The sequence below is a fragment of the Astatotilapia calliptera genome, chromosome 20 (genome assembly GCF_964374335.1).
Source record: "Astatotilapia calliptera chromosome 20, fAstCal68.1, whole genome shotgun sequence".
Taxonomy (NCBI): Eukaryota; Metazoa; Chordata; class Actinopteri; order Cichliformes; family Cichlidae; genus Astatotilapia; species Astatotilapia calliptera.
In genome coordinates this window covers 24,810,441-24,837,670 of record NC_137441.1, presented here as the reverse complement: position 1 = coordinate 24,837,670, position 27,230 = coordinate 24,810,441, and the positions used below count along the sequence as shown (strand labels likewise).

General features: G+C 46.5%; 1 protein-coding gene and 1 long non-coding RNA gene across 11 annotated transcripts in view; one reads left to right on the top strand and one right to left on the bottom strand.

Annotated features, from left to right (window-relative positions):
* Positions 1-18,600, bottom strand: part of LOC145423240 (PAN2-PAN3 deadenylation complex catalytic subunit PAN2-like) — a 54,041-nt gene extending 35,441 nt beyond the window's left edge. The window contains exon 1 of the mRNA XM_080295500.1: positions 18,595-18,600. Coding sequence (XP_080151626.1) covers positions 18,595-18,600 — 6 coding nt within the window. The remainder of the gene's footprint in view (positions 1-18,594) is intronic.
* A 17-nt stretch (positions 18,601-18,617) lies between these two features.
* LOC145423152 (uncharacterized) lies at positions 18,618-25,954 on the top strand. 10 transcript variants are annotated; one of them, XR_013904241.1, is made up of 8 exons: positions 18,618-18,811; positions 19,349-19,435; positions 20,805-20,884; positions 21,632-23,371; positions 24,221-24,346; positions 24,598-24,706; positions 24,812-24,933; positions 25,010-25,954. It is a non-coding gene; the product is annotated as an uncharacterized LOC145423152 (long non-coding RNA). The 10 variants fall into 10 exon arrangements; XR_013904246.1 differs by having other exon boundaries at positions 18,619-18,811; positions 22,616-23,371; positions 25,010-25,948; XR_013904242.1 differs by lacking the exons at positions 18,618-18,811; positions 19,349-19,435 and adding an exon at positions 19,754-20,488 and having other exon boundaries at positions 25,010-25,953.
* Positions 25,955-27,230: the final 1,276 nt, after the last annotated feature.

Below are 27,230 nucleotides of genomic sequence, written 5' to 3'. Positions count from 1 at the left end.
AAACTTGTGTGTTGAGTATGTCGCTGTGAGCCTCCACCATTTAACTAGTGGGTGAAGCCTGAACTGTCTAGAGACAGACCAGACCAGCTGCACAACACAGACACTTCAAACCTGAGGACAAATCTGAGAGAACAGAAAAAGGAAAGGAAACTTAGCTTAGAACCATGCAGCGCTACAGGAGACGGCAGCACTGCAGAGGTGAGGACCGGCACCTGTTTGAAAGAGACAAATGCACGCAAACACACACACAACAACGAACGAGAAACAAACACAGAGAGAGGAAAAAGTGGTTATACAGAACTTGAGGACATTATCTACATGTAATTACCTACATAATTACAAATTTGTTGTGTTTTCTTTAACAATGTCAGAAGGAGAGAGGCACTGAGGCACCGTCTTCCGCCCCCCGACGCTCCTGCCGCGCCTCCTCCTTCTGACAGGAACTGCCTACAGAACAAGCATGAATGATGCCTGAGTGGACACACGCAACTCACAAGTTCTTGGCTCTGTCAGCTCCTCTGCAGAGGGTTTCCCTAAGAAGGTGGACCTAGCAGGGTCACCGGGGGACGGGGAGCTGTGCCTCACGGCCCTCACTTCGTCGGAGAAACCCTCATGCAGAGTTCAGAAACTTGTGTGTTGAGTATGTCGCTGTGAGCCTCCACCATTTAACTAGTGGGTGAAGCCTGAACTGTCTAGAGACAGACCAGACCAGCTGCACAACACAGACACTTCAAACCTGAGGACAAATCTGAGAGAACAGAAAAAGGAAAGGAAACTTAGCTTAGAACCATGCAGCGCTACAGGAGACGGCAGCACTGCAGAGGTGAGGACCGGCACCTGTTTGAAAGAGACAAATGCACACAAACACACACACACAACAACGAACGAGAAACAAACACAGAGAGAGGAAAAAGTGGTTATACAGAACTTGAGGACATTATCTACATGTAATTATCTACATAATTACAAATTTGTTGTGTTTTCTTTAACAATGTCAGAAGGAGAGAGGCACTGAGGCACCGTCTTCCGCCCCCCGACGCTCCTGCCGCGCCTCCTCCTTCTGACAGGAACTGCCTACAGAACAAGCATGAATGATGCCTGAGTGGACACACGCAACTCACAAGTTCCTGGCTCTGTCAGCTCCTCTGCAGAGGGTTTCCCTAAGAAGGTGGACCTAGCAGGGTCACCGGGGGACGGGGAGCTGTGCCTCACGGCCCTCACTTCGTCGGAGAAACCCTCATGCAGAGTTCAGAAACTTGTGTGTTGAGTATGTCGCTGTGAGCCTCCACCATTTAACTAGTGGGTGAAGCCTGAACTGTCTAGAGACAGACCAGACCAGCTGCACAACACAGACACTTCAAACCTGAGGACAAATCTGAGAGAACAGAAAAAGGAAAGGAAACTTAGCTTAGAACCATGCAGCGCTACAGGAGACGGCAGCACTGCAGAGGTGAGGACCGGCACCTGTTTGAAAGAGACAAATGCACACAAACACACACACAACAACGAATGAGAAACAAACACAGAGAGAGGAAAAAGTGGTTATACAGAACTTGAGGACATTATCTACATGTAATTATCTACATAATTACAAATTTGTTGTGTTTTCTTTAACAATGTCAGAAGGAGAGAGGCACTGAGGCACCGTCTTCCGCCCCCCGACGCTCCTGCCGCGCCTCCTCCTTCTGACAGGAACTGCCTACAGAACAAGCATGAATGATGCCTGAGTGGACACACGCAACTCACAAGTTCCTGGCTCTGTCAGCTCCTCTGCAGAGGGTTTCCCTAAGAAGGTGGACCTAGCAGGGTCACCGGGGGACGGGGAGCTGTGCCTCACGGCCCTCACTTCGTCGGAGAAACCCTCATGCAGAGTTCAGAAACTTGTGTGTTGAGTATGTCGCTGTGAGCCTCCACCATTTAACTAGTGGGTGAAGCCTGAACTGTCTAGAGACAGACCAGACCAGCTGCACAACACAGACACTTCAAACCTGAGGACAAATCTGAGAGAACAGAAAAAGGAAAGGAAACTTAGCTTAGAACCATGCAGCGCTACAGGAGACGGCAGCACTGCAGAGGTGAGGACCGGCACCTGTTTGAAAGAGACAAATGCACACAAACACACACACACAACAACGAACGAGAAACAAACACAGAGAGAGGAAAAAGTGGTTATACAGAACTTGAGGACATTATCTACATGTAATTATCTACATAATTACAAATTTGTTGTGTTTTCTTTAACAATGTCAGAAGGAGAGAGGCACTGAGGCACCGTCTTCCGCCCCCCGACGCTCCTGCCGCGCCTCCTCCTTCTGACAGGAACTGCCTACAGAACAAGCATGAATGATGCCTGAGTGGACACACGCAACTCACAAGTTCCTGGCTCTGTCAGCTCCTCTGCAGAGGGTTTCCCTAAGAAGGTGGACCTAGCAGGGTCACCGGGGGACGGGGAGCTGTGCCTCACGGCCCTCACTTCGTCGGAGAAACCCTCATGCAGAGTTCAGAAACTTGTGTGTTGAGTATGTCGCTGTGAGCCTCCACCATTTAACTAGTGGGTGAAGCCTGAACTGTCTAGAGACAGACCAGACCAGCTGCACAACACAGACACTTCAAACCTGAGGACAAATCTGAGAGAACAGAAAAAGGAAAGGAAACTTAGCTTAGAACCATGCAGCGCTACAGGAGACGGCAGCACTGCAGAGGTGAGGACCGGCACCTGTTTGAAAGAGACAAATGCACACAAACACACACACACAACAACGAACGAGAAACAAACACAGAGAGAGGAAAAAGTGGTTATACAGAACTTGAGGACATTATCTACATGTAATTATCTACATAATTACAAATTTGTTGTGTTTTCTTTAACAATGTCAGAAGGAGAGAGGCACTGAGGCACCGTCTTCCGCCCCCCGACGCTCCTGCCGCGCCTCCTCCTTCTGACAGGAACTGCCTACAGAACAAGCATGAATGATGCCTGAGTGGACACACGCAACTCACAAGTTCCTGGCTCTGTCAGCTCCTCTGCAGAGGGTTTCCCTAAGAAGGTGGACCTAGCAGGGTCACCGGGGGACGGGGAGCTGTGCCTCACGGCCCTCACTTCGTCGGAGAAACCCTCATGCAGAGTTCAGAAACTTGTGTGTTGAGTATGTCGCTGTGAGCCTCCACCATTTAACTAGTGGGTGAAGCCTGAACTGTCTAGAGACAGACCAGACCAGCTGCACAACACAGACACTTCAAACCTGAGGACAAATCTGAGAGAACAGAAAAAGGAAAGGAAACTTAGCTTAGAACCATGCAGCGCTACAGGAGACGGCAGCACTGCAGAGGTGAGGACCGGCACCTGTTTGAAAGAGACAAATGCACACAAACACACACACACAACAACGAACGAGAAACAAACACAGAGAGAGGAAAAAGTGGTTATACAGAACTTGAGGACATTATCTACATGTAATTATCTACATAATTACAAATTTGTTGTGTTTTCTTTAACAATGTCAGAAGGAGAGAGGCACTGAGGCACCGTCTTCCGCCCCCCGACGCTCCTGCCGCGCCTCCTCCTTCTGACAGGAACTGCCTACAGAACAAGCATGAATGATGCCTGAGTGGACACACGCAACTCACAAGTTCCTGGCTCTGTCAGCTCCTCTGCAGAGGGTTTCCCTAAGAAGGTGGACCTAGCAGGGTCACCGGGGGACGGGGAGCTGTGCCTCACGGCCCTCACTTCGTCGGAGAAACCCTCATGCAGAGTTCAGAAACTTGTGTGTTGAGTATGTCGCTGTGAGCCTCCACCATTTAACTAGTGGGTGAAGCCTGAACTGTCTAGAGACAGACCAGACCAGCTGCACAACACAGACACTTCAAACCTGAGGACAAATCTGAGAGAACAGAAAAAGGAAAGGAAACTTAGCTTAGAACCATGCAGCGCTACAGGAGACGGCAGCACTGCAGAGGTGAGGACCGGCACCTGTTTGAAAGAGACAAATGCACACAAACACACACACAACAACGAACGAGAAACAAACACAGAGAGAGGAAAAAGTGGTTATACAGAACTTGAGGACATTATCTACATGTAATTACCTACATAATTACAAATTTGTTGTGTTTTCTTTAACAATGTCAGAAGGAGAGAGGCACTGAGGCACCGTCTTCCGCCCCCCGACGCTCCTGCCGCGCCTCCTCCTTCTGACAGGAACTGCCTACAGAACAAGCATGAATGATGCCTGAGTGGACACACGCAACTCACAAGTTCCTGGCTCTGTCAGCTCCTCTGCAGAGGGTTTCCCTAAGAAGGTGGACCTAGCAGGGTCACCGGGGGACGGGGAGCTGTGCCTCACGGCCCTCACTTCGTCGGAGAAACCCTCATGCAGAGTTCAGAAACTTGTGTGTTGAGTATGTCGCTGTGAGCCTCCACCATTTAACTAGTGGGTGAAGCCTGAACTGTCTAGAGACAGACCAGACCAGCTGCACAACACAGACACTTCAAACCTGAGGACAAATCTGAGAGAACAGAAAAAGGAAAGGAAACTTAGCTTAGAACCATGCAGCGCTACAGGAGACGGCAGCACTGCAGAGGTGAGGACCGGCACCTGTTTGAAAGAGACAAATGCACACAAACACACACACAACAACGAACGAGAAACAAACACAGAGAGAGGAAAAAGTGGTTATACAGAACTTGAGGACATTATCTACATGTAATTATCTACATAATTACAAATTTGTTGTGTTTTCTTTAACAATGTCAGAAGGAGAGAGGCACTGAGGCACCGTCTTCCGCCCCCCGACGCTCCTGCCGCGCCTCCTCCTTCTGACAGGAACTGCCTACAGAACAAGCATGAATGATGCCTGAGTGGACACACGCAACTCACAAGTTCCTGGCTCTGTCAGCTCCTCTGCAGAGGGTTTCCCTAAGAAGGTGGACCTAGCAGGGTCACCGGGGGACGGGGAGCTGTGCCTCACGGCCCTCACTTCGTCGGAGAAACCCTCATGCAGAGTTCAGAAACTTGTGTGTTGAGTATGTCGCTGTGAGCCTCCACCATTTAACTAGTGGGTGAAGCCTGAACTGTCTAGAGACAGACCAGACCAGCTGCACAACACAGACACTTCAAACCTGAGGACAAATCTGAGAGAACAGAAAAAGGAAAGGAAACTTAGCTTAGAACCATGCAGCGCTACAGGAGACGGCAGCACTGCAGAGGTGAGGACCGGCACCTGTTTGAAAGAGACAAATGCACACAAACACACACACACAACAACGAACGAGAAACAAACACAGAGAGAGGAAAAAGTGGTTATACAGAACTTGAGGACATTATCTACATGTAATTATCTACATAATTACAAATTTGTTGTGTTTTCTTTAACAATGTCAGAAGGAGAGAGGCACTGAGGCACCGTCTTCCGCCCCCCGACGCTCCTGCCGCGCCTCCTCCTTCTGACAGGAACTGCCTACAGAACAAGCATGAATGATGCCTGAGTGGACACACGCAACTCACAAGTTCCTGGCTCTGTCAGCTCCTCTGCAGAGGGTTTCCCTAAGAAGGTGGACCTAGCAGGGTCACCGGGGGACGGGGAGCTGTGCCTCACGGCCCTCACTTCGTCGGAGAAACCCTCATGCAGAGTTCAGAAACTTGTGTGTTGAGTATGTCGCTGTGAGCCTCCACCATTTAACTAGTGGGTGAAGCCTGAACTGTCTAGAGACAGACCAGACCAGCTGCACAACACAGACACTTCAAACCTGAGGACAAATCTGAGAGAACAGAAAAAGGAAAGGAAACTTAGCTTAGAACCATGCAGCGCTACAGGAGACGGCAGCACTGCAGAGGTGAGGACCGGCACCTGTTTGAAAGAGACAAATGCACACAAACACACACACACAACAACGAACGAGAAACAAACACAGAGAGAGGAAAAAGTGGTTATACAGAACTTGAGGACATTATCTACATGTAATTATCTACATAATTACAAATTTGTTGTGTTTTCTTTAACAATGTCAGAAGGAGAGAGGCACTGAGGCACCGTCTTCCGCCCCCCGACGCTCCTGCCGCGCCTCCTCCTTCTGACAGGAACTGCCTACAGAACAAGCATGAATGATGCCTGAGTGGACACACGCAACTCACAAGTTCCTGGCTCTGTCAGCTCCTCTGCAGAGGGTTTCCCTAAGAAGGTGGACCTAGCAGGGTCACCGGGGGACGGGGAGCTGTGCCTCACGGCCCTCACTTCGTCGGAGAAACCCTCATGCAGAGTTCAGAAACTTGTGTGTTGAGTATGTCGCTGTGAGCCTCCACCATTTAACTAGTGGGTGAAGCCTGAACTGTCTAGAGACAGACCAGACCAGCTGCACAACACAGACACTTCAAACCTGAGGACAAATCTGAGAGAACAGAAAAAGGAAAGGAAACTTAGCTTAGAACCATGCAGCGCTACAGGAGACGGCAGCACTGCAGAGGTGAGGACCGGCACCTGTTTGAAAGAGACAAATGCACACAAACACACACACACAACAACGAACGAGAAACAAACACAGAGAGAGGAAAAAGTGGTTATACAGAACTTGAGGACATTATCTACATGTAATTATCTACATAATTACAAATTTGTTGTGTTTTCTTTAACAATGTCAGAAGGAGAGAGGCACTGAGGCACCGTCTTCCGCCCCCCGACGCTCCTGCCGCGCCTCCTCCTTCTGACAGGAACTGCCTACAGAACAAGCATGAATGATGCCTGAGTGGACACACGCAACTCACAAGTTCCTGGCTCTGTCAGCTCCTCTGCAGAGGGTTTCCCTAAGAAGGTGGACCTAGCAGGGTCACCGGGGGACGGGGAGCTGTGCCTCACGGCCCTCACTTCGTCGGAGAAACCCTCATGCAGAGTTCAGAAACTTGTGTGTTGAGTATGTCGCTGTGAGCCTCCACCATTTAACTAGTGGGTGAAGCCTGAACTGTCTAGAGACAGACCAGACCAGCTGCACAACACAGACACTTCAAACCTGAGGACAAATCTGAGAGAACAGAAAAAGGAAAGGAAACTTAGCTTAGAACCATGCAGCGCTACAGGAGACGGCAGCACTGCAGAGGTGAGGACCGGCACCTGTTTGAAAGAGACAAATGCACACAAACACACACACAACAACGAACGAGAAACAAACACAGAGAGAGGAAAAAGTGGTTATACAGAACTTGAGGACATTATCTACATGTAATTATCTACATAATTACAAATTTGTTGTGTTTTCTTTAACAATGTCAGAAGGAGAGAGGCACTGAGGCACCGTCTTCCGCCCCCCGACGCTCCTGCCGCGCCTCCTCCTTCTGACAGGAACTGCCTACAGAACAAGCATGAATGATGCCTGAGTGGACACACGCAACTCACAAGTTCCTGGCTCTGTCAGCTCCTCTGCAGAGGGTTTCCCTAAGAAGGTGGACCTAGCAGGGTCACCGGGGGACGGGGAGCTGTGCCTCACGGCCCTCACTTCGTCGGAGAAACCCTCATGCAGAGTTCAGAAACTTGTGTGTTGAGTATGTCGCTGTGAGCCTCCACCATTTAACTAGTGGGTGAAGCCTGAACTGTCTAGAGACAGACCAGACCAGCTGCACAACACAGACACTTCAAACCTGAGGACAAATCTGAGAGAACAGAAAAAGGAAAGGAAACTTAGCTTAGAACCATGCAGCGCTACAGGAGACGGCAGCACTGCAGAGGTGAGGACCGGCACCTGTTTGAAAGAGACAAATGCACACAAACACACACACAACAACGAACGAGAAACAAACACAGAGAGAGGAAAAAGTGGTTATACAGAACTTGAGGACATTATCTACATGTAATTACCTACATAATTACAAATTTGTTGTGTTTTCTTTAACAATGTCAGAAGGAGAGAGGCACTGAGGCACCGTCTTCCGCCCCCCGACGCTCCTGCCGCGCCTCCTCCTTCTGACAGGAACTGCCTACAGAACAAGCATGAATGATGCCTGAGTGGACACACGCAACTCACAAGTTCCTGGCTCTGTCAGCTCCTCTGCAGAGGGTTTCCCTAAGAAGGTGGACCTAGCAGGGTCACCGGGGGACGGGGAGCTGTGCCTCACGGCCCTCACTTCGTCGGAGAAACCCTCATGCAGAGTTCAGAAACTTGTGTGTTGAGTATGTCGCTGTGAGCCTCCACCATTTAACTAGTGGGTGAAGCCTGAACTGTCTAGAGACAGACCAGACCAGCTGCACAACACAGACACTTCAAACCTGAGGACAAATCTGAGAGAACAGAAAAAGGAAAGGAAACTTAGCTTAGAACCATGCAGCGCTACAGGAGACGGCAGCACTGCAGAGGTGAGGACCGGCACCTGTTTGAAAGAGACAAATGCACGCAAACACACACACAACAACGAACGAGAAACAAACACAGAGAGAGGAAAAAGTGGTTATACAGAACTTGAGGACATTATCTACATGTAATTATCTACATAATTACAAATTTGTTGTGTTTTCTTTAACAATGTCAGAAGGAGAGAGGCACTGAGGCACCGTCTTCCGCCCCCCGACGCTCCTGCCGCGCCTCCTCCTTCTGACAGGAACTGCCTACAGAACAAGCATGAATGATGCCTGAGTGGACACACGCAACTCACAAGTTCCTGGCTCTGTCAGCTCCTCTGCAGAGGGTTTCCCTAAGAAGGTGGACCTAGCAGGGTCACCGGGGGACGGGGAGCTGTGCCTCACGGCCCTCACTTCGTCGGAGAAACCCTCATGCAGAGTTCAGAAACTTGTGTGTTGAGTATGTCGCTGTGAGCCTCCACCATTTAACTAGTGGGTGAAGCCTGAACTGTCTAGAGACAGACCAGACCAGCTGCACAACACAGACACTTCAAACCTGAGGACAAATCTGAGAGAACAGAAAAAGGAAAGGAAACTTAGCTTAGAACCATGCAGCGCTACAGGAGACGGCAGCACTGCAGAGGTGAGGACCGGCACCTGTTTGAAAGAGACAAATGCACGCAAACACACACACAACAACGAACGAGAAACAAACACAGAGAGAGGAAAAAGTGGTTATACAGAACTTGAGGACATTATCTACATGTAATTATCTACATAATTACAAATTTGTTGTGTTTTCTTTAACAATGTCAGAAGGAGAGAGGCACTGAGGCACCGTCTTCCGCCCCCCGACGCTCCTGCCGCGCCTCCTCCTTCTGACAGGAACTGCCTACAGAACAAGCATGAATGATGCCTGAGTGGACACACGCAACTCACAAGTTCCTGGCTCTGTCAGCTCCTCTGCAGAGGGTTTCCCTAAGAAGGTGGACCTAGCAGGGTCACCGGGGGACGGGGAGCTGTGCCTCACGGCCCTCACTTCGTCGGAGAAACCCTCATGCAGAGTTCAGAAACTTGTGTGTTGAGTATGTCGCTGTGAGCCTCCACCATTTAACTAGTGGGTGAAGCCTGAACTGTCTAGAGACAGACCAGACCAGCTGCACAACACAGACACTTCAAACCTGAGGACAAATCTGAGAGAACAGAAAAAGGAAAGGAAACTTAGCTTAGAACCATGCAGCGCTACAGGAGACGGCAGCACTGCAGAGGTGAGGACCGGCACCTGTTTGAAAGAGACAAATGCACACAAACACACACACAACAACGAACGAGAAACAAACACAGAGAGAGGAAAAAGTGGTTATACAGAACTTGAGGACATTATCTACATGTAATTATCTACATAATTACAAATTTGTTGTGTTTTCTTTAACAATGTCAGAAGGAGAGAGGCACTGAGGCACCGTCTTCCGCCCCCCGACGCTCCTGCCGCGCCTCCTCCTTCTGACAGGAACTGCCTACAGAACAAGCATGAATGATGCCTGAGTGGACACACGCAACTCACAAGTTCCTGGCTCTGTCAGCTCCTCTGCAGAGGGTTTCCCTAAGAAGGTGGACCTAGCAGGGTCACCGGGGGACGGGGAGCTGTGCCTCACGGCCCTCACTTCGTCGGAGAAACCCTCATGCAGAGTTCAGAAACTTGTGTGTTGAGTATGTCGCTGTGAGCCTCCACCATTTAACTAGTGGGTGAAGCCTGAACTGTCTAGAGACAGACCAGACCAGCTGCACAACACAGACACTTCAAACCTGAGGACAAATCTGAGAGAACAGAAAAAGGAAAGGAAACTTAGCTTAGAACCATGCAGCGCTACAGGAGACGGCAGCACTGCAGAGGTGAGGACCGGCACCTGTTTGAAAGAGACAAATGCACACAAACACACACACAACAACGAACGAGAAACAAACACAGAGAGAGGAAAAAGTGGTTATACAGAACTTGAGGACATTATCTACATGTAATTATCTACATAATTACAAATTTGTTGTGTTTTCTTTAACAATGTCAGAAGGAGAGAGGCACTGAGGCACCGTCTTCCGCCCCCCGACGCTCCTGCCGCGCCTCCTCCTTCTGACAGGAACTGCCTACAGAACAAGCATGAATGATGCCTGAGTGGACACACGCAACTCACAAGTTCCTGGCTCTGTCAGCTCCTCTGCAGAGGGTTTCCCTAAGAAGGTGGACCTAGCAGGGTCACCGGGGGACGGGGAGCTGTGCCTCACGGCCCTCACTTCGTCGGAGAAACCCTCATGCAGAGTTCAGAAACTTGTGTGTTGAGTATGTCGCTGTGAGCCTCCACCATTTAACTAGTGGGTGAAGCCTGAACTGTCTAGAGACAGACCAGACCAGCTGCACAACACAGACACTTCAAACCTGAGGACAAATCTGAGAGAACAGAAAAAGGAAAGGAAACTTAGCTTAGAACCATGCAGCGCTACAGGAGACGGCAGCACTGCAGAGGTGAGGACCGGCACCTGTTTGAAAGAGACAAATGCACACAAACACACACACAACAACGAACGAGAAACAAACACAGAGAGAGGAAAAAGTGGTTATACAGAACTTGAGGACATTATCTACATGTAATTACCTACATAATTACAAATTTGTTGTGTTTTCTTTAACAATGTCAGAAGGAGAGAGGCACTGAGGCACCGTCTTCCGCCCCCCGACGCTCCTGCCGCGCCTCCTCCTTCTGACAGGAACTGCCTACAGAACAAGCATGAATGATGCCTGAGTGGACACACGCAACTCACAAGTTCCTGGCTCTGTCAGCTCCTCTGCAGAGGGTTTCCCTAAGAAGGTGGACCTAGCAGGGTCACCGGGGGACGGGGAGCTGTGCCTCACGGCCCTCACTTCGTCGGAGAAACCCTCATGCAGAGTTCAGAAACTTGTGTGTTGAGTATGTCGCTGTGAGCCTCCACCATTTAACTAGTGGGTGAAGCCTGAACTGTCTAGAGACAGACCAGACCAGCTGCACAACACAGACACTTCAAACCTGAGGACAAATCTGAGAGAACAGAAAAAGGAAAGGAAACTTAGCTTAGAACCATGCAGCGCTACAGGAGACGGCAGCACTGCAGAGGTGAGGACCGGCACCTGTTTGAAAGAGACAAATGCACACAAACACACACACAACAACGAACGAGAAACAAACACAGAGAGAGGAAAAAGTGGTTATACAGAACTTGAGGACATTATCTACATGTAATTATCTACATAATTACAAATTTGTTGTGTTTTCTTTAACAATGTCAGAAGGAGAGAGGCACTGAGGCACCGTCTTCCGCCCCCCGACGCTCCTGCCGCGCCTCCTCCTTCTGACAGGAACTGCCTACAGAACAAGCATGAATGATGCCTGAGTGGACACACGCAACTCACAAGTTCCTGGCTCTGTCAGCTCCTCTGCAGAGGGTTTCCCTAAGAAGGTGGACCTAGCAGGGTCACCGGGGGACGGGGAGCTGTGCCTCACGGCCCTCACTTCGTCGGAGAAACCCTCATGCAGAGTTCAGAAACTTGTGTGTTGAGTATGTCGCTGTGAGCCTCCACCATTTAACTAGTGGGTGAAGCCTGAACTGTCTAGAGACAGACCAGACCAGCTGCACAACACAGACACTTCAAACCTGAGGACAAATCTGAGAGAACAGAAAAAGGAAAGGAAACTTAGCTTAGAACCATGCAGCGCTACAGGAGACGGCAGCACTGCAGAGGTGAGGACCGGCACCTGTTTGAAAGAGACAAATGCACACAAACACACACACAACAACGAACGAGAAACAAACACAGAGAGAGGAAAAAGTGGTTATACAGAACTTGAGGACATTATCTACATGTAATTATCTACATAATTACAAATTTGTTGTGTTTTCTTTAACAATGTCAGAAGGAGAGAGGCACTGAGGCACCGTCTTCCGCCCCCCGACGCTCCTGCCGCGCCTCCTCCTTCTGACAGGAACTGCCTACAGAACAAGCATGAATGATGCCTGAGTGGACACACGCAACTCACAAGTTCCTGGCTCTGTCAGCTCCTCTGCAGAGGGTTTCCCTAAGAAGGTGGACCTAGCAGGGTCACTGGGGGACGGGGAGCTGTGCCTCACGGCCCTCACTTCGTCGGAGAAACCCTCATGCAGAGTTCAGAAACTTGTGTGTTGAGTATGTCGCTGTGAGCCTCCACCATTTAACTAGTGGGTGAAGCCTGAACTGTCTAGAGACAGACCAGACCAGCTGCACAACACAGACACTTCAAACCTGAGGACAAATCTGAGAGAACAGAAAAAGGAAAGGAAACTTAGCTTAGAACCATGCAGCGCTACAGGAGACGGCAGCACTGCAGAGGTGAGGACCGGCACCTGTTTGAAAGAGACAAATGCACACAAACACACACACAACAACGAACGAGAAACAAACACAGAGAGAGGAAAAAGTGGTTATACAGAACTTGAGGACATTATCTACATGTAATTATCTACATAATTACAAATTTGTTGTGTTTTCTTTAACAATGTCAGAAGGAGAGAGGCACTGAGGCACCGTCTTCCGCCCCCCGACGCTCCTGCCGCGCCTCCTCCTTCTGACAGGAACTGCCTACAGAACAAGCATGAATGATGCCTGAGTGGACACACGCAACTCACAAGTTCCTGGCTCTGTCAGCTCCTCTGCAGAGGGTTTCCCTAAGAAGGTGGACCTAGCAGGGTCACCGGGGGACGGGGAGCTGTGCCTCACGGCCCTCACTTCGTCGGAGAAACCCTCATGCAGAGTTCAGAAACTTGTGTGTTGAGTATGTCGCTGTGAGCCTCCACCATTTAACTAGTGGGTGAAGCCTGAACTGTCTAGAGACAGACCAGACCAGCTGCACAACACAGACACTTCAAACCTGAGGACAAATCTGAGAGAACAGAAAAAGGAAAGGAAACTTAGCTTAGAACCATGCAGCGCTACAGGAGACGGCAGCACTGCAGAGGTGAGGACCGGCACCTGTTTGAAAGAGACAAATGCACACAAACACACACACAACAACGAACGAGAAACAAACACAGAGAGAGGAAAAAGTGGTTATACAGAACTTGAGGACATTATCTACATGTAATTATCTACATAATTACAAATTTGTTGTGTTTTCTTTAACAATGTCAGAAGGAGAGAGGCACTGAGGCACCGTCTTCCGCCCCCCGACGCTCCTGCCGCGCCTCCTCCTTCTGACAGGAACTGCCTACAGAACAAGCATGAATGATGCCTGAGTGGACACACGCAACTCACAAGTTCCTGGCTCTGTCAGCTCCTCTGCAGAGGGTTTCCCTAAGAAGGTGGACCTAGCAGGGTCACCGGGGGACGGGGAGCTGTGCCTCACGGCCCTCACTTCGTCGGAGAAACCCTCATGCAGAGTTCAGAAACTTGTGTGTTGAGTATGTCGCTGTGAGCCTCCACCATTTAACTAGTGGGTGAAGCCTGAACTGTCTAGAGACAGACCAGACCAGCTGCACAACACAGACACTTCAAACCTGAGGACAAATCTGAGAGAACAGAAAAAGGAAAGGAAACTTAGCTTAGAACCATGCAGCGCTACAGGAGACGGCAGCACTGCAGAGGTGAGGACCGGCACCTGTTTGAAAGAGACAAATGCACACAAACACACACACAACAACGAACGAGAAACAAACACAGAGAGAGGAAAAAGTGGTTATACAGAACTTGAGGACATTATCTACATGTAATTATCTACATAATTACAAATTTGTTGTGTTTTCTTTAACAATGTCAGAAGGAGAGAGGCACTGAGGCACCGTCTTCCGCCCCCCGACGCTCCTGCCGCGCCTCCTCCTTCTGACAGGAACTGCCTACAGAACAAGCATGAATGATGCCTGAGTGGACACACGCAACTCACAAGTTCCTGGCTCTGTCAGCTCCTCTGCAGAGGGTTTCCCTAAGAAGGTGGACCTAGCAGGGTCACCGGGGGACGGGGAGCTGTGCCTCACGGCCCTCACTTCGTCGGAGAAACCCTCATGCAGAGTTCAGAAACTTGTGTGTTGAGTATGTCGCTGTGAGCCTCCACCATTTAACTAGTGGGTGAAGCCTGAACTGTCTAGAGACAGACCAGACCAGCTGCACAACACAGACACTTCAAACCTGAGGACAAATCTGAGAGAACAGAAAAAGGAAAGGAAACTTAGCTTAGAACCATGCAGCGCTACAGGAGACGGCAGCACTGCAGAGGTGAGGACCGGCACCTGTTTGAAAGAGACAAATGCACACAAACACACACACAACAACGAACGAGAAACAAACACAGAGAGAGGAAAAAGTGGTTATACAGAACTTGAGGACATTATCTACATGTAATTATCTACATAATTACAAATTTGTTGTGTTTTCTTTAACAATGTCAGAAGGAGAGAGGCACTGAGGCACCGTCTTCCGCCCCCCGACGCTCCTGCCGCGCCTCCTCCTTCTGACAGGAACTGCCTACAGAACAAGCATGAATGATGCCTGAGTGGACACACGCAACTCACAAGTTCCTGGCTCTGTCAGCTCCTCTGCAGAGGGTTTCCCTAAGAAGGTGGACCTAGCAGGGTCACCGGGGGACGGGGAGCTGTGCCTCACGGCCCTCACTTCGTCGGAGAAACCCTCATGCAGAGTTCAGAAACTTGTGTGTTGAGTATGTCGCTGTGAGCCTCCACCATTTAACTAGTGGGTGAAGCCTGAACTGTCTAGAGACAGACCAGACCAGCTGCACAACACAGACACTTCAAACCTGAGGACAAATCTGAGAGAACAGAAAAAGGAAAGGAAACTTAGCTTAGAACCATGCAGCGCTACAGGAGACGGCAGCACTGCAGAGGTGAGGACCGGCACCTGTTTGAAAGAGACAAATGCACACAAACACACACACAACAACGAACGAGAAACAAACACAGAGAGAGGAAAAAGTGGTTATACAGAACTTGAGGACATTATCTACATGTAATTATCTACATAATTACAAATTTGTTGTGTTTTCTTTAACAATGTCAGAAGGAGAGAGGCACTGAGGCACCGTCTTCCGCCCCCCGACGCTCCTGCCGCGCCTCCTCCTTCTGACAGGAACTGCCTACAGAACAAGCATGAATGATGCCTGAGTGGACACACGCAACTCACAAGTTCCTGGCTCTGTCAGCTCCTCTGCAGAGGGTTTCCCTAAGAAGGTGGACCTAGCAGGGTCACTGGGGGACGGGGAGCTGTGCCTCACGGCCCTCACTTCGTCGGAGAAACCCTCATGCAGAGTTCAGAAACTTGTGTGTTGAGTATGTCGCTGTGAGCCTCCACCATTTAACTAGTGGGTGAAGCCTGAACTGTCTAGAGACAGACCAGACCAGCTGCACAACACAGACACTTCAAACCTGAGGACAAATCTGAGAGAACAGAAAAAGGAAAGGAAACTTAGCTTAGAACCATGCAGCGCTACAGGAGACGGCAGCACTGCAGAGGTGAGGACCGGCACCTGTTTGAAAGAGACAAATGCACACAAACACACACACAACAACGAACGAGAAACAAACACAGAGAGAGGAAAAAGTGGTTATACAGAACTTGAGGACATTATCTACATGTAATTATCTACATAATTACAAATTTGTTGTGTTTTCTTTAACAATGTCAGAAGGAGAGAGGCACTGAGGCACCGTCTTCCGCCCCCCGACGCTCCTGCCGCGCCTCCTCCTTCTGACAGGAACTGCCTACAGAACAAGCATGAATGATGCCTGAGTGGACACACGCAACTCACAAGTTCCTGGCTCTGTCAGCTCCTCTGCAGAGGGTTTCCCTAAGAAGGTGGACCTAGCAGGGTCACCGGGGGACGGGGAGCTGTGCCTCACGGCCCTCACTTCGTCGGAGAAACCCTCATGCAGAGTTCAGAAACTTGTGTGTTGAGTATGTCGCTGTGAGCCTCCACCATTTAACTAGTGGGTGAAGCCTGAACTGTCTAGAGACAGACCAGACCAGCTGCACAACACAGACACTTCAAACCTGAGGACAAATCTGAGAGAACAGAAAAAGGAAAGGAAACTTAGCTTAGAACCATGCAGCGCTACAGGAGACGGCAGCACTGCAGAGGTGAGGACCGGCACCTGTTTGAAAGAGACAAATGCACACAAACACACACACAACAACGAACGAGAAACAAACACAGAGAGAGGAAAAAGTGGTTATACAGAACTTGAGGACATTATCTACATGTAATTATCTACATAATTACAAATTTGTTGTGTTTTCTTTAACAATGTCAGAAGGAGAGAGGCACTGAGGCACCGTCTTCCGCCCCCCGACGCTCCTGCCGCGCCTCCTCCTTCTGACAGGAACTGCCTACAGAACAAGCATGAATGATGCCTGAGTGGACACACGCAACTCACAAGTTCCTGGCTCTGTCAGCTCCTCTGCAGAGGGTTTCCCTAAGAAGGTGGACCTAGCAGGGTCACCGGGGGACGGGGAGCTGTGCCTCACGGCCCTCACTTCGTCGGAGAAACCCTCATGCAGAGTTCAGAAACTTGTGTGTTGAGTATGTCGCTGTGAGCCTCCACCATTTAACTAGTGGGTGAAGCCTGAACTGTCTAGAGACAGACCAGACCAGCTGCACAACACAGACACTTCAAACCTGAGGACAAATCTGAGAGAACAGAAAAAGGAAAGGAAACTTAGCTTAGAACCATGCAGCGCTACAGGAGACGGCAGCACTGCAGAGGTGAGGACCGGCACCTGTTTGAAAGAGACAAATGCACACAAACACACACACAACAACGAACGAGAAACAAACACAGAGAGAGGAAAAAGTGGTTATACAGAACTTGAGGACATTATCTACATGTAATTATCTACATAATTACAAATTTGTTGTGTTTTCTTTAACAATGTCAGAAGGAGAGAGGCACTGAGGCACCGTCTTCCGCCCCCCGACGCTCCTGCCGCGCCTCCTCCTTCTGACAGGAACTGCCTACAGAACAAGCATGAATGATGCCTGAGTGGACACACGCAACTCACAAGTTCCTGGCTCTGTCAGCTCCTCTGCAGAGGGTTTCCCTAAGAAGGTGGACCTAGCAGGGTCACCGGGGGACGGGGAGCTGTGCCTCACGGCCCTCACTTCGTCGGAGAAACCCTCATGCAGAGTTCAGAAACTTGTGTGTTGAGTATGTCGCTGTGAGCCTCCACCATTTAACTAGTGGGTGAAGCCTGAACTGTCTAGAGACAGACCAGACCAGCTGCACAACACAGACACTTCAAACCTGAGGACAAATCTGAGAGAACAGAAAAAGGAAAGGAAACTTAGCTTAGAACCATGCAGCGCTACAGGAGACGGCAGCACTGCAGAGGTGAGGACCGGCACCTGTTTGAAAGAGACAAATGCACACAAACACACACACAACAACGAACGAGAAACAAACACAGAGAGAGGAAAAAGTGGTTATACAGAACTTGAGGACATTATCTACATGTAATTATCTACATAATTACAAATTTGTTGTGTTTTCTTTAACAATGTCAGAAGGAGAGAGGCACTGAGGCACCGTCTTCCGCCCCCCGACGCTCCTGCCGCGCCTCCTCCTTCTGACAGGAACTGCCTACAGAACAAGCATGAATGATGCCTGAGTGGACACACGCAACTCACAAGTTCCTGGCTCTGTCAGCTCCTCTGCAGAGGGTTTCCCTAAGAAGGTGGACCTAGCAGGGTCACCGGGGGACGGGGAGCTGTGCCTCACGGCCCTCACTTCGTCGGAGAAACCCTCATGCAGAGTTCAGAAACTTGTGTGTTGAGTATGTCGCTGTGAGCCTCCACCATTTAACTAGTGGGTGAAGCCTGAACTGTCTAGAGACAGACCAGACCAGCTGCACAACACAGACACTTCAAACCTGAGGACAAATCTGAGAGAACAGAAAAAGGAAAGGAAACTTAGCTTAGAACCATGCAGCGCTACAGGAGACGGCAGCACTGCAGAGGTGAGGACCGGCACCTGTTTGAAAGAGACAAATGCACACAAACACACACACAACAACGAACGAGAAACAAACACAGAGAGAGGAAAAAGTGGTTATACAGAACTTGAGGACATTATCTACATGTAAATATATAACCATGTCATAGCATCATAGGACCAAATTTGTTGTAAGATTCTAAATATATGTGACGTCATCATCCTGTAAGCCGAATAGGGCTTTGGACCTTGATGTCACAGGAGGCGGGCCACGCCTCCCGCCGCCATGACAGTAGGCCAGACAAAGGATACAGCTTCAGCTATGGTTCGTACTTGTTTTGTAGTTGGTTGCAACGTTAGAGCTCATGATCGTGAAGGCAAGAACCTGGATAATGGGCTATCTTTTCATCGTTTTCCGTATCCGATATCACCAAACAAAGACGCCAGTCATGTGCAATCCCCAGCTTTTTGTTGATTTGCTCGTGGCATTTTCTCTCCAGTGAGTTCTAAATTAATTCATATCACTATCCGGTTGTTCAGTCTGACGTCACTAGCCGTGTCTGGGTCTAAACTCCGCTGCAGGTCCATATATCAAACGATCACTATGGCATTATTGAGAGTTGAAAAACTGTCTAAAGTCTTTCATCTTTAATAAAATGATCAGCGTTCTGCTCTACCAGGTGTAACAATTGAGTTTAACATCCAGGCATCCATGAAAACGGAATTTATGACATTTAACGGAGTTAGAAGTTAGCAGGGAGTTAGCTCGCTAGCTTCTATCTAAATACAATATAGCATGTCCTGACTGCGGGGTTTTGGAAACAAATTAAAACGTACAACTCTGCTATCACTTCCAGCATAAATGAAGACAGAAAACTAAACAGCAGTGACGTTTGTAGGGTGACTGAAGTTGGGCTAGCTGGTATATAATGATGTGCTACGTGACCGCTAGCGACACAGCTATGTTAGCATAATATAAACAAGCTAACTTTTTTTCCACTCGATAAAAGTTAATGTGAGCGTTCTCGGTGGTCAGGAACAAATGTAATCGCATGGCAGGATGCTGTAAAAGGACCAAACTTCAGCCAGGAGAACAACTGAGATAATCCATCCACAATACGAGGTTAGTCATTCATATACTGCTGCATGGGCTGGGTTGTAGTTACATCCTAAGGTTTTAAAAACTGAGCTTAAATAAATGATTAGCGGTAATAAAAGCCGAGGGAGGTCAACGGTGATCACTGACTGTTTTAGGAGCTTTTTGAGATCAAATAGAAGAAAACTTTGCTTCAAACCATGCAGGGCAGCTGTCTAGAGGTGAGCTTGTGTGATTCTTATTCTGTCAGTGAACAACCTAAAAACAGAAAAAAAGAAAGAAAACTTACCTTAGAAATCTGTAGGGTTGTTTCCTCTGAGACATGTTGGAATCTGTAAACAGCTACTCCAAAAAGGATCCAGGTGTTTCAAAATACCTCTTTGGTGAACGTTTCAATTCTGCTAACATAAATGCTGCAATTAATTAACTAAAAGTCATTGCTCTTCACCCCTATTTATAGACTTTTGCGGATCAACGGATTAAAGCATCATAGGACCAAATTTGTTGTAAGATTCTAAATATATGTGATGTCATCATCCTGTAAGCCGAATAGGGCTTTGGACCTTGATGTCACAGGAGGCGGGCCACGCCCCCCGCCGCCATGCGTATCGAGGCTTGCTTCATTTATGGGAGGAGCTGAAAATGATGACGTCCGAAGCCTCGCTGCCCGGCTGTACCACGTGACTGGTTCAGGAAGCGGTTCGAACTTTGCCACAAATAATCATTTTCCATACTGCCAGCATAAATATACACAGTATGCTGCCATCACTACAATATAGATGTTTTACACACTCCTTTTGTTGTTGACATTTACAGGCTGTGTGCAAAATGCCACACTCTTCAAATTCATGCCAACTAATATTTTTACGTCCAGTAGGTGTCCTGCTAGAGCAAATGAAGCTTCAAGAAGCTTCGCGTTGAGGTGAACCAATTGGATGAAAAGCTTCAGTGCTTCATGAGGCTTCATCTGCCCATCACTATCCCTCTGCTTCACTTATGGACGCACATGCCCCTCGCGTCGGGGCCTGTGCGTGAAGGGTCCTCCGATTGAAGAGATTGCTGCGGAAGTGCCTGTTGTCGGTATATTTAGACATTTTCCAAATCACATTGTAGTGAGGTATACAGAACACAATAAATTATATAATGTAAACAACTACCTGAAAAACAGCAGATACAGCAGAGGAATTAATTATAGGCTATTACTTTTGTATCGTTTATTGCATTTATGGAGGGAGTGATGTATGCTGGGTAATGGCACAGCTAGCTACTGGGTGACTTTATTCACCCGCTTCGGCTGTTATCAGTCCATACAATGGGCGTTATTAGCACAAATCAGTCCCATAGATATGGGCCATTTCCTGCTAGATTGTTCAGAAGGTTGTTCTCATCCATCCAGATGGAGGATCACTAACAGGAGCGTGGGAAGACTCCAGAATCCACTCTGGCTGGAATCCGGTGGATATGCAGTGTGTACAGGTAAGACCATTTAAACAGACAGCATTTATAGAATGACTATTAAAAGTCAGCGAGTGTCAGTAATGTTAATGTGGTTATGTTAGTAATACACCGAGTGCTAATATAACAGCTTTAAGATGCATTTGTAGATATTATTACGTGTTTTACCGTCTTTATGGTGCTAGCTTAAAGTTACGGTGTAAACGTTAGCTTATATTGGAGGAAAGCTGTTACTGTTTAAACGATGTTAGCACAGAAATATTAGCTTCTGTCATGACTGATGAAGTTACTAGTTAATAAAGTTTCCAGTAATATAATAATAATATATAATAATAATCGCAGCCACAGATTGACAGCAAATATCTCGATTAGCTTCAGTGCATCTATAATAAATATGTGCAAGTTTCAGTGCTTCGTTTAAACTGTATGATACTTATACTGACCCAGGGTCAGTGTAAAATACAATCCTAGCTGTGTGAACAAAGCCTGGCTTCTTTAGTCCTGCATGACAAACCACAGGATGCAGGTTATTATTACTGTTTCCTGCTGGCACACCTGTCACACCTGAGAGTCGGCTAGAAACTTACAGTGACGTGGACATCATGCAAAGACTGCCAGACTCTGTAATACTGCAAATGATCAGTGACTCAGGTTAACACTAAACTTTAAACGGCACCTCTGTGTCTCTGTGTGCTGAACATTTAGGATTGAGTCAGGCTGCATCAGCTGAAGCTGTTATTTGTATATATCAGTATTTTTTTTATTCAGGTGTGGGGAAAATACGTAACACTGCAGTGAAGCGATGCACCAGAGTAATCCCTGGCCAAAGGTATCGTACTCAAATCAGACTACTGATCCAGCCACATCAGCCTTTTGTGAGGTTTGTTTAAAGTAGACTTAAAGTGAACTACAGGTTCCTGAGAGGTGGACTGTGAGCACAGAAACACATGTTCATACATACAGCTGCAGCAAACTTACATTAATTTTAAATAGATTTGTTACTCTGGTGTCTATCTTTGTGTTAGTCCTCTGACAGACTGGTGACCTGTCCAGGTGTGCTCTACCTATGACTACTGGGACAGGCTCTAGCCTCTGTAATAGAAATTTTCTGTTATTCTCATTTAAAGTATTTAAGTGCTTATGCATATGCTTAGTTGTAACACTGTTACTGTTCAGTGAAAGTTTCTAAAACTAGATGAACTTACTTCAGCGTCAGCAGTTTGAGAAAACAACTCCCTTTACGGGTGCTGATAAGGCCACAAAACAGCATAACCATTGATCCGTTGAAGTGTGGTAGGATCCGTTTGTAACTTCCTCCCTCTTCCTTGGAATGCATAAAGGAGTAGGAGCACCACTTCTGTGGCAGCGCTGACATGACTGAACTGTGATGTTTGATGTGTGTTGGCGCAGTAATAAATAGCTTGATCACAGCTCTTTCTGTGTTGCAGACTTTATTTAAAAAATTCCACGACACCTCCCACCCTCCCACTGCGAACCTGAATTGAATATTCAGAAGACATTTGTTTAAATAGTTCTACAAATCGGAGCTGTTGGTGTGTCCTTGGATTGTGTGGTAATAATATTAGAGCCTGCAATCTTTCTTACTGAATCTCTACTATGAGTCATGTTACCTGAGATTAATTCTGTTTACCTGTCAGCCTGGACGAATGTGCTGTGTGAAGGAAATTAAATTAAATCAGATCTGAACTGCTGCTACTTTTTGTTATTTTAATTCTCTTCTCTGTTTTCCAGAACAGTTCTCCACAGTCGCTGTCCACATGGGTCAGTGGGACCAAGAAGCACTCTGCTAATGTGTGGACTCTGACCAGCAACATCCAGCAGGACCCAGACAGCATTTTCTATCTCCCAGCTGGAGTTTTTGTTTGTCTGTGACTGGAGAGTCAGATTTTTGTTGAGCTTCACACTTGCAGACCTAAGTCAGTTTGCAGAGATCCCTCCCACTCTGGCTTTTATGTCCTAGATTTCTTATCTGAAACAGTAATATTTCAGTGACTGCTGCTTGTACCACAGGTTAATACACGCTACTGATCCCTGATAGGAGAATCATCAATTTTGGCAACAAAGAAGCCTGGTGGATGTTTGTTTACAGTCTGATGATGGGACATCATGCTCTGCATCGTCAAAGTTTGCCTCCTCATTATTATTCATACCCAGTAATGTGAAGTATGCTTATATCTACTATAACTGAACCAACCTGGTGCTCTTCATTTATGGAGGCTGTTGAGTCTGAATGTTGGATGTTGTGTATCTCGTGTTCTCTGGGCTTTGTTGTCCTCAGTCTTTTCGCAGGATCAGAAAACAAAACCAGGAGGCGCGTAAATGTTTCTTCAAATGTTTCTTCTGGATGATGATAAGACTGTGACACGGGATGCCACCTTTGGTCTTGTGATGAAGCAAAGCTCAGGAAGAAGTGGGATTAAATGGTACCCACATGTGTGCTGCTGAGAAGGATGTACAGGGGCACCTGCAGCCAAATCCAAGCCTCAGGTTAGTTGTAGTTGCAGAACGCTATAGGACTGAGACAGCTGAGGCATCAAATGTTTGATTAAACGGATGAAAAAGAGAAGTTTCTTCCCTATAATTATCACTTCTTAAAATCTGTAGCAACTTCAAGTCTGTCATCGTGCTGAGCATGCAAAGAATGTGACAATATATTTTTGTTCAATATTTAATTTCTTTTAGTTGCAATTGTTAAATGAAAAAATATATATATTCTTATAATTTAGCAAACTAATTTATCAAAAAAAAATATACATATATCTGTATTAGTTTTAATAAATTAATTTGATACCTGTATTGAAAATACCATATTGTATTCATACAGAATCAGTTTGGTATCAGAATCAGAATCAGAATACTTTATTGATCCCTGGGGGAAATTATTTTTTGTTACAGTGCTCCATTTTAAACCAACATTAAGACAAGACAGACAATACGCTAACTAAGAATAGTACAATATATACATATATATACATACATACATACATACATACATACATACATAAGTCACTTATAAATAAATATTTGGAAAAGAAACATGTGTAGTTGTAGCAGCAAACAGTGTGTTAAGTGGATGCGTTGTACAGGGAGATGGCCACAGGCAGGAATGATTTCCTGTGTCGTTCAGTGGTGCTTTTCGGTAATCTCAGTCTCTCACTGAACGAGCTCCTGTGACTGACCAACATGTCATGGAGTGGGTGGGATCATTGTTTGTCTGCTCACTGATTGTTGAAACTAAGAGCTACTTTGATCTGTTTAGATCTAAAGTATCCAAAGTTGAGCTCTGATGTTTCTTCACCCCTGTGTGTGTGATATGTGATTCCTACATGCTGGCAGAGCAGCAGTTTGTGCTCACAGATGGTGACGGTGTGGAGAGACGGTGGTGTTTCCTCAGAAGAACCAGCAGAGTCACTTGCTGACTGATGCTCATCTGCACTGCACAGAGGAAATCAACTGACCGAGGTTTGTCCAGTGACGTGTTATGAATGTATATTTGTTTTATGCTTACAGTTATGTTTTTCTTGACAGAGGCTCTGCAGAGGTTAGACAAAGCAGAGAAAACATGTGCTTTACATTTTACTGTGATTTATTGAGATATTTGTTGCCTGATGTTCAGCAGGAATGGAGAAATAGAATCAAAGGGAGATGTTTTTGATGTTTTTGTAATGATGTAAGTAAATCTTCAATATTATTTATTTGCTTGGTTATATTAGGAGTGTTTCTGAGTGAGGGGGAGAAGAGTCATCATCCAGGTAAAGTGACGTAGATCAGTGGATACACTTGTCTCCCCTTTAAAGGAGACAATCCAAGTCATCCTTAAATGTTAGTGCTTTCAAATACACAAACATTTTTAAAGGACAAAAATGAACATCCAACTTTGACTGTAACACAAAATAAATCTTTCCATGTGTGTTTTCAAACTCTCAGATGGGCAGCATATCAGTCTTGGACTGTCTAACCTGCCGGAGCAGCACTGAATGACCACCACACATGAGCATGTTCCTGCAACATTCAGCATCTGATCCTTCATCTGTGTGCTTCTGCTTTTGGTAAGTAGAGTTACCCAACTCCAGTAACTCTACACACATGCCATCCATTTCTGACGGCCTGGTTACTTCCTGTCAGTTACTTTAGAAACCATGTGGTCACCTGACCTAACACTATTCAAGTGTCACATGTCAAACAGCTGGAGAGGAAACTACACCAGTGTACTGGGATGTACACGTGCCAGATGCTGTTCCTTCATGGTGACATCACAGAGACAGCCCCACCCACCTCAGGACCTCGCCATTTATCATGATGATTATAATGATGACAGCGAGCGGAACTAAGACTGTAAAAATCCACGACCAGAATTTTTCTTTCTAATTATTAATGAATACTGAGAGCCTCTTTCTGTGTTTTGTATGTTTTGGGGTTGTTTTTTTTTTACCTCATTTGTTACTAACAAAGTTCACCAAACTCACACAGTTTACATTCTGTATGTTTCCATCTTTACCAGCCACACTCTAACTGCATTTAAGAAAATAATCCTTAGAAATCGTCATTTTTCTCTTTTGTAATTGATGATAATTCAGTGAATATAAGATAAGATAAGATAACTCTTTATTGTCATTGCACAGTCATACATAGTACAGTAGTACAATGAAATTGGAAAAACTGTCCTACGTCGGCACTACATATAACACAACACGACACGATATGACACATCACAACGTAACAAACAACACAACACAGTAACACACTGCTTCCTTCTATTGCGTCACACATTGCTTTAAGTTTTTCAGTGTCCAGTTATTTTTTACTGCTGTTTAAATTCTCTGAATGTTTGACCCTGTAGACTGTTTGATGGACTGCTTGTCTTCCTGTTTGTAACCGCCGCCTGTTTTTTTTTTTAATAAAGATTTGGATTTCTGACTTCAACACAGCCTCTGCGTGTCCTCCCTTTGAGTCCTCTTCCTCTGTGAACGTGTTGCATGTGTCACAGATTCATTTTATTAGCAGCTTTCCCACAGTGAGTTGCATCAGCATTCATTCACAGCACATTTCAGAAGGATTCAGATTAATACAGTGATCTTATAGTCAGAATGATCCTGACAGAGTGCCACTGTAAACTATCTTTCATCAGGTAAATTTCAAAGTTCAGTATTTCAAAGCAGGAGTTATGAAGACTCATACTGGCATTAGGACTAATAATATGTACTTACAGAGTCAAAGTTTTTTAATTATGCTAGAATATTGGAAGACAATCAACTTTTAGTGTTTTCCGCATATTAATTATTCTGAAATAGAGACGTGACCCTAACTGTACAGAAGCACTAAACAACTGACAATCTTAACAGACATCATTGGCCTGAGCCGTCATGCACAGTGAGTCTGATCCTTTGCTGTGAGAGTCTGACAAGCATGTTTCTGGTCAGTTTGGAAGAAATAATATCACAATGTTGACCTTTCTTTCCAATATTCCTTCTCTTTTACAACACAAACTGTGATCAAAGGTACTTATGTTCACAGCATGTAACTATACTGACAGTCCAGGGCATTGTGGTCTGTTGAGCTAGGGTTAGCAATTCAGACATATGTAATCAATATTAAACGTCTCTGACGTGGGCCACTGTCCACAGTGTTGGGAAATCCATACCAGGCTGGAACGAGTCAAGGTAGGTGAGCATCCACGAGAAGACACAGCAGATGCATCCTACTAATACTGACAGGACCAGGAGACTCCAGAAACCGAGCATCTTCTCTTCAGTGCCATCCTCGCCTGTCACCCTCTCTGCCCGCAGCTGAGTATGGAGTAAATACAAACACCTAGAGCTTTAAGACCTAATCTTATCAGCCTCTGTTTAGTCATCTGACCTGCAAAGCAGACTAACATTAACAAGGTTAAAAACTGGACCTGATAGTTGTACTATATGAAAAGTATAAGGATTATTGAGATGATGACACGTCATCCTGAGAGGATTTTTTCTCAAGAAGATTATGTCTACAATTTCAACCATATGTGTGCTTCTCCACATTCAGTCATTAAACTGTACTGTGGTAAATTAAGGAAGTAAGACGTCTGTGAAACTAATGATGAGTCAGATCTCTGTCTCAGATGAAATTAAAAGTTCAGACAACCATTTTCATGACACAAATTCTAATTCTAAGCCTCCTGTAATAGAGGAGTGGAGGACACTCTTTTGACTTTACTAAATCTGATTCTTAAACATGTAGAGAGTAAAGGGACTTTTGCAAAACTTCTTTTCATCGATTTTTCTTCGGCTTTTAATACAATACAACCCCATATTTTAATTAAAAGACTTTTAGAACAGTTTGAAATCAGGAAAAACCTGGTGGGCTG